This window comes from Mesocricetus auratus, unplaced genomic scaffold (genome assembly GCF_017639785.1).
Source record: "Mesocricetus auratus isolate SY011 unplaced genomic scaffold, BCM_Maur_2.0 Super-Scaffold_100013, whole genome shotgun sequence".
Classification (NCBI taxonomy): domain Eukaryota; kingdom Metazoa; phylum Chordata; class Mammalia; order Rodentia; family Cricetidae; genus Mesocricetus; species Mesocricetus auratus.
Genome location: NW_024429196.1, coordinates 78,209,818 through 78,222,356, shown reverse-complemented (window position 1 = coordinate 78,222,356; position 12,539 = coordinate 78,209,818). Strand labels below are relative to the sequence as shown.

At 41.8% G+C, this 12,539-nt stretch overlaps 1 protein-coding gene across 2 annotated transcripts in view; it reads left to right on the top strand.

Annotated features, from left to right (window-relative positions):
- The window catches only part of Kif27 (kinesin family member 27), a 74,913-nt gene that overhangs the window by 29,970 nt on the left and 32,404 nt on the right, over positions 1 to 12,539 (top strand). For both annotated transcript variants that reach the window (XM_040756081.1, XM_040756082.1), the window contains exons 6-11: positions 726 to 932; positions 2,815 to 2,984; positions 4,356 to 4,459; positions 6,256 to 6,411; positions 9,870 to 10,075; positions 12,304 to 12,501. In XM_040756081.1, the coding sequence (XP_040612015.1) occupies positions 726 to 932; positions 2,815 to 2,984; positions 4,356 to 4,459; positions 6,256 to 6,411; positions 9,870 to 10,075; positions 12,304 to 12,501 (1,041 nt within the window). The remainder of the gene's footprint in view (positions 1 to 725; positions 933 to 2,814; positions 2,985 to 4,355; positions 4,460 to 6,255; positions 6,412 to 9,869; positions 10,076 to 12,303; positions 12,502 to 12,539) is intronic.

The following is a 12,539-nucleotide window of genomic DNA, read 5'->3' as shown; positions in this document are numbered from 1 at the left end:
CCTCCTGTCTGTACAGACCTGCAGACTGCTGTGGTTAGCTAGCTCCGCCCTTTGATCTACAGGCAAGCTTTATTTGTAAGAACACAAACAAAATCTCACACAACATTAGAGTCTCTGCGTTGGCCATGCTTCAAACCCAAACTGTCCATAGGCCGGAGGCACACTCCTGTCACAGTCCAGTCTCTCCCGGCTGTGCTGTCAGCTCACTGTCTCCTGCCTCTGTGCATCGGGCTTCATTTGCCACATAGTTTCACTTTGCTGAACTTACCATTTTCTGTCTCCTTTGCTGTAATCTCCTGTGTGCAATACTTTTGTGCTTCTCAGCTTTGTCTGCTACATCTTGTATTTCACCCAGAAAGTTCAGACTTTTGTAAAAATGGCTAATTAAGTAGATGCTTAAAGTCACATTGTCCAAATATGCAATCACAGTTAATGGAACATTATTATTCTGTAGTTTTTTGGGGTTTTTTTTTTTTTTTTGCCTATTTCTGCTTACTATCCAGTAAGTTTCTATGGGTGGGACTACAGCTCAGTGGCAGGGTCCTTGCCTTGCCTGGTGTGCACAAGAGACTGCGTTTGATACCAGCACTTGTTACTGATGGGTACAGAGGGACGTGGTAAGGTGCCGTTTGGGCAGCCGTGGTTCTGACCCGTGAACTTAGTTCTTATTCGCCATTGCATGGATACTGAGGATCTCTGTTTCTTATTATCTCTCATCTACAAAGAATGAAAAGATAATAAAACAGCAACTTCTTGTCAGTCAGCTGAGTGAAGAACTAGCAAAATTTAACTTGTCGATGACGTCGTCAGTTAAAGAGAGCTGTGGAGACGGGCCTGATGCCAGAATCTCTGAAAACAGACCTCACACAGTACCATTTGATAGTCACTGGGGACACCGTGTTTACATCCCACCAAGGCAGGATTCCAAGCAGGTGAGTCAAGCCTTCATCAGTCCTGCTGAGGTCTGCAAGTTACTTATCATATCAGAGTGTGAAGTCTTGGGAGGTCTTTTTTTACTCTCTCCTTTTGTTTTCATGGACACTTCTGTATGTACATTTCTTTTTCAGATAAAAATTAGTAAATAAGAGGGTGCCTGGTGGGTTGACACCTTGAATAACCTCCTGTTTTTATGACATTATGGCTTCCAGCAGTTTTGCTTGTTTGTTTTATTGAATTTGTCTGCCTTTGTTTTCAAAGCTAAACTTTTGTGTCATTCGGCATTGTAAAGTTGAGAGTCAAGATAAGATGGCATAAGCATCACATGAAACTTAGTTTTAATTTTTATTTGTAAAGATATAGGTACCAAATTTATGTCTATGTAGAATTAATTATCTTTGTTTTTGTTTTTGTTTTGTTTTTTCGAGACAGAGTGTCTCTGTATTGTTTTGGAGGCTGTCCTGGAACTCGCTTGGTAGACCAGGCTGGCCTCGAACTCACAGAGATCTGCCTGCCTCTACCTCCTGGGTGCTGGGATTAAAGGTGTGTGCCACCAACACCTGGCAGAATTAATTATCTTTTAAAGTTTGTATTTTGTGTGTATGGGTGTTTTTGCCTACATACGTGTATGTGCATCACATGCTTGCTTGGTGTTGCATGGGCTGGAAAAGGGTATCAGAGCCCCTGAAGCTGGAGTTGTGTTGCTTGTGAGCTGCAATGTAGGTGCTGGGAGCCAAATCCAGGTCCTCTGCAAGAGCAGCCACTGCTCTAACCACTGAGCATATCTCCAGCACCAGCGCAGATTTACCTTGACTAAAGCATCAAAGAATTTATTATGAAGAAGATGCAATTATCTGATTGAATTTTATGAATGGAAATAACTTGTTTGAGATCTGTATAGTAAGTTAGTCAGCAGGATAAGAAATAGGTGAAGCAGCAAGGAGTAAGTGAGGGATGGACTTTGTGTCAGGCAGGTGTGGATGTGATAAACCTAAGTGATGGCAGCTTCCTTAGAGCCAGCATGGGGACCCTGGTGGGTACAGAGTTTATGGGAGTGTGACTCTGACAGTGCTGCTACGCTCTACCAGCACCACACACGTCCCAGGCTTGTGCTGCTGCAGGGCAAATGTTATCTTTGCCTGTAGCATCTCGGGTTTAAGTTGATGGGCTATGTCTTGTGAACCACGTTAGTTACTGATTGCAATTTGCATTTGCCTTGTGGTTGGATATGTGACAGTCTCCATGGGCTCTTACAGAAGAGTGCCGGGCTTCTGCCTCGCTCTGTCTGGGCTCTAGTCCTTGCTTGGCTTGATGTTTGCAGGCCACAGTGGGAGGGGTGTGAGGAGGGAACTGTAGGGAAGGGCCAGGTGCCCTCTCTTGTGCCTCAGCAAACTCTCTTTCCTGTCCACCTCATTGTTGATAGTCCCATTAGGTGACCAACCACAGGAACACAAAAATCAGTGACAAGTGACAAGTACGTACCCTAGGAATGAGGTCCATGAGGGCTCTACTGTCAGCTAACTGAATTTTTAAATTTTCACTTACTATTTGAATTTTCATACATGAATATAATGATACCCCTTCTCTGCTATGCCAGAGAATGTGATCATGTTTCTCTTCGACTTTATTTTTGAATACTATTCTCCATAAAACCAGCACTGAAAATAGAAGAAGGAACTGTATAGTATCTAAAAGAAATGTGTGTCTGTGAAACATGATAGTATTGTAGAATTAATTTTGGTGTTTGCAGGGAGCATATTTTCAGTACTGGCTACCCAAGAGTACCTACCTATATCTCCTCTAAACCATTTTGAGTCCTAGGATAAAAGTCGGCTTAAAGAGTCACCTCTTTTGTTGTTGGGTGGGGTCACTTGCAAGGTCTACTCAAGTCCTCCTATATACACTCTGGACCAAGTATTCGATGGGTTCCGGACACGAAGCCAGATGCTCATGGGTCACTTAGAAGAACAAGATGAAGTTGTCCACTGCCAGTTTTCTGACAACAGTGATGATGAAGAGTCAGAAGGCCAAGATAAATCTAGAATTAGGTATGTTGTATAGAAATCCTTAGTAACCATTATTATAATTGCTAATGGTTTGATTCATTGTAGTGTTTTCCATTTAATAAAACGGTGGGTAGTTTCTGCTAAATCTGCTGTCTAATTTATTAAGAAACTAGTATTTGAACAGAAGTCATGTTTTTAATTTTTAAAAATGTATTTACTTTATTGTTCTATGTGTGTGTTTTACTCATTGTTCTATGTGTGTGTTTATTTACTCATTGTTCTATGTGTGTGAGTTATTTACTCATTGTTCTATTGTGTGAGTTATTTACTCATTGTTCTATTGTGTGTTTATTTACTCTGTTGTTCTATGTGTGTGAGTTATTTACTCATTGTTCTATGTGTGTGTTTATTTACTCATTGTTCTATGTGTGTGAGTTATTCACTCATTGTTCTATGTGTGTGTTTATTTACTCATTGTTCTATGTGTGTGGGTTATTTACTCATTGTTCTATGTGTGAGTGTTATTTACTCTGTTCTATGTGTGTGAGTTTTATTTACTCTGTTCTATGTGTGTTAGTTATTTACTCATTGTTCTATGTGTGTTAGTTATTTACTCATTGTTCTATTGTGTGAGTTATTTACTCATTGTTCTATTGTGTGTTTATTTACTCTGTTGTTCTATGTATGTGTTTATTTACTCATTGTTCTATGTGTGTGAGTTATTTACTCATTGTTCTATTGTGTGAGTGTTTATTTACTCTTATTGTTCTATGTGTGTGTGAGTGTTTTTGCTTGGTGCCTAAGGAGGTCACAAGAGGGCTTCAGACTCCCTGGGCCTAGAGTTGCGATGCCAGCGATTGCTAACAGCCATGTTGGTGGGGGAATCTTGCAGAGCCTGGATCCTCTGCAAGAGCAACAAGGGCTCTCAGCATCTGAGCCCCTAGATTTAAGCATTTGGAGTTTTTTCCTTAAATTTCTGTATTCTGTTACAGTGGCTGCAAACATTGGATCCAAGATGGGAGGTGATCTCTATTTTAAAGAATATTAGTAAAATCTGCTTGTTCCGGGCTGGAGAGATGGCTCAGAGGTTAAGAGCACCAACTGCTCTTCCAGAGGTCCTGAGTTCAATTCCCAGCAACCACATGGTGGCTTACAACCATCCATAATGAGATCTGGTGCCCTCTTCTGGCGTGCAGGCATACATGGAGGCAGGATGTTGTATTCATAATAAATAAATCTTAAAAAAAAAAAAAAAAGAAAGAAAGGGAGATGAATCTCTTTTAAAAAATCTGCTTGTTCCATACAATTACCTTTTTAGAATATTGGGTTACCTTTTGGAGGATTTGAGAGCCTAGGATATGCCGACAAGGAAGTTGCCTTTAATCCTAATTGTTTAAAAATTCTCTCTTTTAGATCTAGAAGTCACTCATGGGTCAAAGAGCCAGGCTCTGTTTGCTCTCTTGTTGAACTAACCGATACTACAGATGAAACACAGAAGTCCTATTTGGAAAATGGAGGTGTGTGTTTTCCTCAGACGGGGTAGATATGGTGGTGCTTTTTCCAGGTCATTTAGAAGCATCTGTGCCTCAGGACCAGCAGGTAGCAGAGCTCTCTGTGCTGGTAGAGCTAATTCTACATTCTCAGTCAGCATCTGTCTTTTCAAGATATTTATTCCTTAATAATTTTTTAGTTTTGGCTTTTCTAGACTCACCCTGTAGACTAGGCTGGCCTTGAACTCACAGAGGTCCGCCTGCCTCTTGATTGTTGGGATATATATATATATATATATATATATATATATATATATATATATATTTGATTTTTCGAGACAGGGTTTCACTTTGGAGGCTGTCCTGGAACTCGCTCTTGTAGACTAGGCTGGTCTCCAACTCACAGAGATCCGCTGCCTCTGCCTCCCAAGTGCTGGGATTAAACATGTGTGCCATCACTGCCTGGTACCTTAATAATTTTTTAAGCATAGATGTACTAGTACACCTGAAGTCTCAGCACTCAGGCCCCTGAGGCAGGAGGATTAAGAGTTTAATTAAAATGTGGAAACTGTAAAGATAAGTCCTAGTCAAGTACCCATCCTTGAGTTGTTTGCCCCTGGTCTACAGCAACAAAAGAAACTCAGGCCAGAATGTACATGAGTGCATGTACTAGGTTCTTCTTTGAAAGTCAGGTTATGAATATGAAGTAACCCAGACAAAGACAACATGTTCTGTATTCTGCTCAGGACGCTAGCATACTGTACTGGAGCACACTCTTGAAGAGCAATGTTGGCTTTTCTCTGTCCCTCTGCCAGTTCCCAAATCATGACATGGAGACTTCTTATTAATTATGAAAGCTCAGCCAATAGATTAAGCTTGTTTCTAACTAGCTCTTATAACTTAAGTGAACTCATTTCTATTCATTGACTTTCCAACTCATGGCTTTATTCCCTTTACTCTGTATGGCCCATCCTGCTTCCCTGCCTCCTCCGTCTCTGGCTGGTGACTCTCCGTGTCTCTGCCCTTCTTCTTTACAGCATCCTCTCTGCCCCCTAAATCCGGCCTAGTGATTGATCATTTAGCTTTTTATTAAACCAATCCTCGTAGTGTACAAAAAGATTGTTCCATGACAGAGCAAACTAAAGGCAACATTCTCTGCTTACAGCAAAAGAGATTAATAGGACAACGCTCACCTTTCTACTCACCTGGAGGTCTCATCTCTAACTCAAATAACTTTGAGTAAAGGGGATGAAAACTATCTTTCACCCTAGTGGCTTATGATAAAAACATGCATAGCTGTGTGTATGTGTGTGTAAGGGTGTATATCATAACTTAAAAACTTCTAAACTACAAACTTCCTGTAAGCCACAGCTTAGACCTCAATTGCTGTACATTGTTCCTGTTTTCATTCTCTTTTTGTTTGCTCTTCTGCTTCCTCCATGCGATGGTATAGATGAGAACAACCCCCATAGGCTTATTTGAACACTTGGTGTCCCCATGGGTGGAACTCTTTGGGAAGGATTAGGAGGTGTGTCACTGGGGACAGGTTTTGAGGTTTCAGAAGACTTCCACCATCCGCGTTGCTCTCCCTGCCTGTTGCTCTGGTCAGAGTGAGCTCTCAGCCGTCCTCCACCATGCCTCTGCTCTACGTCATAGCTGGAGCCCTCTGGAACTGTTAGCCAAATTAAGTGCTATCTTTTATAAGCTGCCTTGGTCATGATGTTTTTCACAGCAATAGAAAAGTAGCTAGGACAGCCTAATTGCTTTTCTGTTTTGTTTTAAAATTCTACTTCAGTTGAATTTTTGTGTCTTTGTTTTTAAAGATTTGAAGATGGAATGTCTCCAGGAGAGTCAGGAGTTAAATTTGCAAAAATTAAGGACTTCGGAACTCATACTTAATAAAGCTAAACAAAAAGTGAGAGAACTTACAATTAACATCAGGATGAAAGAAGATCTGATCAAAGAGTTAATAAAAACAGGTAATAATAGTGGCTTGTACTTATGAGAAAGAAAAGCGCCTGATACTGCCCATGATGTGGCGGTCCACAGCTCCCAGCTGTCCTCGGCAGCTCTGCTGTGTCTCAGAGCCAGCGTGCGCTCTTTTGTGAGGCTGGGACTCACCTTTGAATTATTCCAGCTAGTGTTAGCTCTGTGTTGGATGAAACTTTATGGTACTTAATGTGTGTACTGAAAAGGAACAATTTACCTTACTTTTCTTTTCTTCCTATAGCGCAGGGGATTAAACCCAGGATCTTAGTAGGGCCTCACTTCTGTAACCCTGGCACTTTCGAAGATGAGTTCAAGGCCACTCTGGCTTAGGTAGTGAATTCCAGGCCAGCCTGGGCTACAGAGTGACATTCCCTATAAAATAAAACAACAGTAAAAACAAAACCAAAGCAAAAGCAGCCTAGGTGTTTGCATGCACTGGCAACTGTCAAATAAGCTATGCCTTAACAACAATTATTTTTAATTATTAGTCACCATTGACTTACATAGTTCACTTTTAATTTCTTTTTTTTTTTGAATTGGGGGTTGAACCTGGGGCTTTGAACACACTACACAAGTATTCTACCAATGAGCTGTATCCCTAGCCTGATAGTTTACTGTTAACATTAAATATTATACTTTGAATATAGATGATTTTTATTTATCTGAAATGTAAAGATTTGTTCTTAAGAGTTATTTTCTTTAGTGAGCCAAGCTTTTAGCTCTTGTCCACTGTGTGACCTTTGTCAGGTTAGGGTGGATACCATGTCCATCATCAGGCAGCTTACATTTGCCTTAAAGAAGGACAACTCAGGCTCTTTGGTCTTTTTCTTCCCGGTAGTCTAAACAATCAGCTATGACTACTTTGAACTTCAGTAAAGAATTGGAGGTGTAAGAGACACCAGCACTTATTCCTAGTTGTGATGCAAACTAACTCTGGTGGCCAGAGGACAACCATGGCGTTCTTGAGGCATTTCTGCCTAGTTTTTGAGAGTCTCTCACTGTTGAAACACACAAGTAGGCTAGTCTGGCACAAGTGAATGCCATTATACCAGCTCTCATTACAGGGCTCTGGAGACTGAGGTCCTCCGTGCAAGGCCAGCACTTTTATCAACTGCGTAAGTTATGCTGAATCACAGATGTGTTCCAGCAGGGAAAGTGTGGCTTCCCCATTTCCATGTTCTTCCTTGTAAGCTTGTCTAGCAATTGGTCCTCCTTCTGCTTTCCAAAGTCTGTTTCCTCCCTCATTGTTAGTGACAGCCACGCTCTGTGTCACCCTCACTCCATGGTCACAGATGTCTCACTAAGGGACTGTTCCCTCGTGATGTGCAGCCACACCCCTCAGGAGTGTGGGGAGCCTGAGACAATTACTACCTCCCGGAATAAATGATCTCTAGAGAGGGGACTCACCCTGGAGCTCACCGTGCTTTTATAGCCCTAAAGATCTTCAGAGATGGAAATTAGGAAAATCAATGGTGCATGCTTACTCTTAGTATTCCCAGTGAAGACTTCTCCCAAACAGCACCGGCGCTAGTCATTAGTAATGACAGGGACACGGGTACTGTACCTCATCTACTCCAATATGCTTTTTATGCCTTGGTATCTTATGAAATCAGTGTGTGTCTCTCCGTTTTGAGCAAGGTCTCACTATGTAGACTCATAGAGATCTACTGCCTTCCCAGCTGTCTTAGTTACTTTTCTGAAGAGACACCATGGCCAAGTTAACTCAGAAGAAAGTGTTTAATGGAGGCTTATGCTTTCAGATGATGAGTCCATGACTGTCAAGGCAGGGACCATAGCAGCATTTAGGCACTCATGGCGCTGAACTAGTAGCTGAGAGCTCACATCTCGATTCACAAGCACAAGAAACCTCAAAGCCCACCCCCAGAGACACAACTCCTCCATAAAGTCACACCTCCTTATTCTTCCCAGTTTCACCAACTGCAAAGCAACATTCAAATACATGCGCCTGTGGGGACCGCTTATTCAGATGTCCCCAGTCAGGAGTGCGCAGTGCAGACAGTAAAGGCAGTGCAAGGAGTAAAGGCGTACACCCCCATGCGTGGCCAGTGTGCCATAATTCATAGCAGCTCAGCATGGTTCATGAGAGAATCGGCCCTATGACTGTTTTGATGAGTAGTTCATAAAATATTAGCCTTTTAATAACTGATTAATGGACAACCAATCAGTTTGGTAAAATATGCAGTAGCTGTGTATAGTTTCTTTATTGGGGCCATGTGGTGCTTAAACCTAGAGCCTCATACACGATAGGTACATGCTCTATCTCTAAGCGAGACTGCTAGCTCTCTAATTGTGTATATTATTGTTATATATTTATAGAATTTTAGAGTGAGATGTTTCACTGTGCATTTAGATTAAGAAGTCCATTTTATTAAAAAAAAACAAGATTCTAAAGTCTATTGAATTGTTTCTGCTAATTTAAGCAACAGCCGGGATTTTTTTGTTTCCTCCGAGACAAGATTTCCCTAGATAACAGCCTTGGCTATCCTGGAGCTTGCTCTGTAGACCAGGCTGGCTGGGTTTGAAGTGTTTGCCATCCTACCTGGCGTAAAAAAGTTTCTTAAGAAAAATATTTCATAGTAATTGTTTTTAAAATAAGAACACAGATCATGGACGGCAAAGAAGCTCAGGTGTCCTGAGTGAGAGGACAAGCATCTCCCGATAGCTTTATTTCACTGTGTGAGGCGTTTCAGCTGCGCGCATGCGCGTGCCACAAATGCGCCTTCTGATAGCTTTATTTTACTGTATGAGGCGTTTCAGCGCGCATGCGGTGCCACGAGTGCGCCTCCATCTGATAGCCTTTATTTCACTGTGTGAGGCGTTTCAGCTGCGCGCATGCGCGTGCCACGAGCGCGCCTCCGTCTCCTGGGACTGCAGTTGTGGATTTTTGTGAACCTCCACATGGGTGCTGGAAAATGAACTCAGGTCTTCTAGAAAAGCAGCCAGTGCCCTTAACTTCTGAACCACCTTTCTGGCCTTTTCATTTCTTAATTGAAGCTTGATACAAACAAACCTCAACTGCAGATGCGGAAGATAAAAGCAGCTCGCTGGGGCTGGAGGCCTGGGTGTGCTTCCCAGCACTCACACTGGGTGGCTCACAACCGTTTGTAACTCCAGCTGCAGATGACCTCTCCTGTCCCCCAGTGGGTGCCACAGACATGGGCATCTACATATACAGATACACACACTCGTTCATTAGGGAATGGATCTCACATAGAGCGTTAAACCACGAAGGGTAAACCAGTGAAGAGATCAGCTAGAACCACATGGGAGCAGTCATCTAGAGGGATGCTCGCAGTCTGGGTTTGCTGGAGTGCTTGAGGTCAAGCGGGGTGTTTAATGTTACACCTTAGTTGTAAGTGCCCGCCGTGTAGAGTAGACGGTTGGAATTGTCATTTGTAACTGTTGTTACTGCTGTGCTTCGGTGAAGGTAACAATGCCAAGTCTGTGAGCAGACAGTACTCTTTGAAGGTAACGAAACTGGAACATGAAGCTGAGCAGGCTAGAGTGGAGCTCACAGAAACCCGAAAGCAGCTGCAGGAGCTAGAGAGCAAAGACCTTTCTGACGTTGCATTGAAGGTCAAACTACAGAAAGAGTTCCGGAGAAAGATGGATGCTGCAAAGCTGCGAGCCCAGGTAAGTCACAAAACTTCATAAAGCCATCCTTCCTTTTCTTTGTCTAGTTTGTGTTTCTGAAACAGTCTCATGTGTAGCCCTGGCTGTCCTGGAGCTCACTTTGTATATACCAGGCTTGCCTGGAACTCAGAGATTTGCCTGCCTGGTTCCTGAGTGCTGTGGTTAAAGGCGTGCACCACCATGCCTGGCCAAACCATCTTTTCTTAACTCTGAATCCTTCTGGGCTGGGGATGAAGCTCAGGGGTAGAGTCCTTACCTAGTATGTGTGAGACCCTGGTTTTGATTCCCAGCATCACAAAAGGAATTGATTCGTGTATTGAGAGAAACGGGATTCACTTTTCAGTCATCAGAGCTGTATGACATTTCCTATTGCCTAGTGTGTCCTTTCTGTATTTACAGTCTGGGTAGTGTATTTCTGTAAACATTAAATATTGACATAAAATTGTATAGAATGAGACATGAAGGTAACAGAAATTGTATTCTTTTCTGAAGGGCAAAACAAAAGATTAAGTTAAGTGCTGATCAGGTACCAGTGTACTTTGTAGATAGTCTGCAAATATGAACTATTTCAGTATAGTTGATTGGTTTTAAAAGGTTAATAACTTGGAGTACTACAACTCAGATTTCATTTCCAAATTCTTTGTAGTTAGCTACAACTTTAGGAAGAGTTAAAACCTTCTTTTCTAGGGTTAGGTGTGTTGCTTAGTGAGTATGTGCAAGGCTCTAAGTTCAGTTCCGAGAGTAACACACACACACACACACACACACACACACACACACACACACCAGCACTTAAAGAAATAGAGACAATTAATTTGAGAGAGATCAGGGGAGTACAGAGGAGGTGAGGAAGGAAATGATGCGATTAGGTTTTAATTTAAAAACTATATAAGAAAAAGTCTTTAAAAGAGTGATCAGATGGCACACTGCTATACCTCAGCATTCAGATGCTGAGGGTTATGGGTTCAAGCCCAACCTGGACTATTCTCTATCTGAAGTAAACAACATATCTTGCATGGAAATAATATTGTCTAAGTCTAATAGTATACTTTGCAGTGTTGGCAACAGTCTGACTAATGCTGGTCCATTGATTGACTTTGAATAGCACTGCTATGAGCTTCATTATTTTCATGAATATTTAAATCAGAACAAAATGTTTGTTAACAATCTATTCTATAATAAAGATAATAATTACTCATGACTTGCATAATTTATTAATAATTTCCTTAATTTTTGTTGGTTTGGTTATGAGATAGAGTTTTGCTTTGTAGCCTTGGGTAGCCTGGAACTTGCTGGGTAGGACAGGCTGGATTTGAACTTGTGGTCATCCTTTTGTTTTTGCCTTCTGAAGCTAGGATGGCTCAGCTTTTTCAGTGTTGAGATTATACCTGTGAACTGCTGTGCGTGTGGTGTATATATGTGTGTGTGTGTGTGTGTGTACCTCTGTCTCTGTGTGTGTATAGTATGTGTGTGTGTGTGTGTACCTCTGTCTCTGTGTGTGTGTATAGTATGTGTGTGTGTGTGTGTATACCTCTGTCTCTGTGTGTGTGTGTATAGTATGTGTGTGTGTGTGTGTGTGTGTGTACCTCTGTCTCTGTGTGTGTATAGTATGTGTGTGTGTGTGTGTACCTCTGTCTCTGTGTGTGTGTGTATAGTATGTGTGTGTGTGTGTGTGTGTGTGTGGTATATATATGTGTGGTGTGTGTGTGTGTGTATACCTCTGTCTCTGTGTGTATGTGTGTATAGTATGTGTGTGTATGTGTGTGTGTGTGGTAATATGTGTGTGTATACCTCTGTCTCTGTGTGTGTGTATAGTATGTGTGTGTATGCGTGTGTGCATGTGTGCGTGTGTGCATATATGTGTATGATATAGTTTAGTAAATACATTCCAAGAGCTTGTAGATCAGGCAGTAACTAAACACTTCATGCTATATATATTTTAGATTAAAATTCTTCATAAAAAAGTGAAAGTGGTTGTTTCCTCTGGCAACAAAAATCTCATCATTCTTTGTGAGTCTGATAATAAGTACAATGTTTTCTTCAGTTACAAAAATGAGGTTCTGAGAGATGCTATCACAAAAAGTTTTAAAAAGTGTACAAAAGTAAGCATGCGTTGATGAGCCTGTCAAAAAATTAAAGTAAATCCAAGAAGATGGCCACCCTCACCACTGTCATTAGGAAATGAGAGAAAACTCCTTCTCACTCTGGAATATTCCATGTGATCCCAGGTCTTACAGAAAAAGCAGCAAGATAGTAAGAAGTTGGCATCACTGTCCATCCAGAGCGAGAAGCGTGCCAGCGAGCTGGAGCAGAGCGTGGGCCACCTCAAACACCAGAAAGCGCAGCTGCAGAGACGGCTTCGAGAAGAGAGCGAGAAGAAGCAGCACCTGGATGCAGAGGTTAAGAGAGAGCAGCAAAAAATCAAAGTAATCCTGTCCATACTTCCTGCTTAGCATTGTGTGAA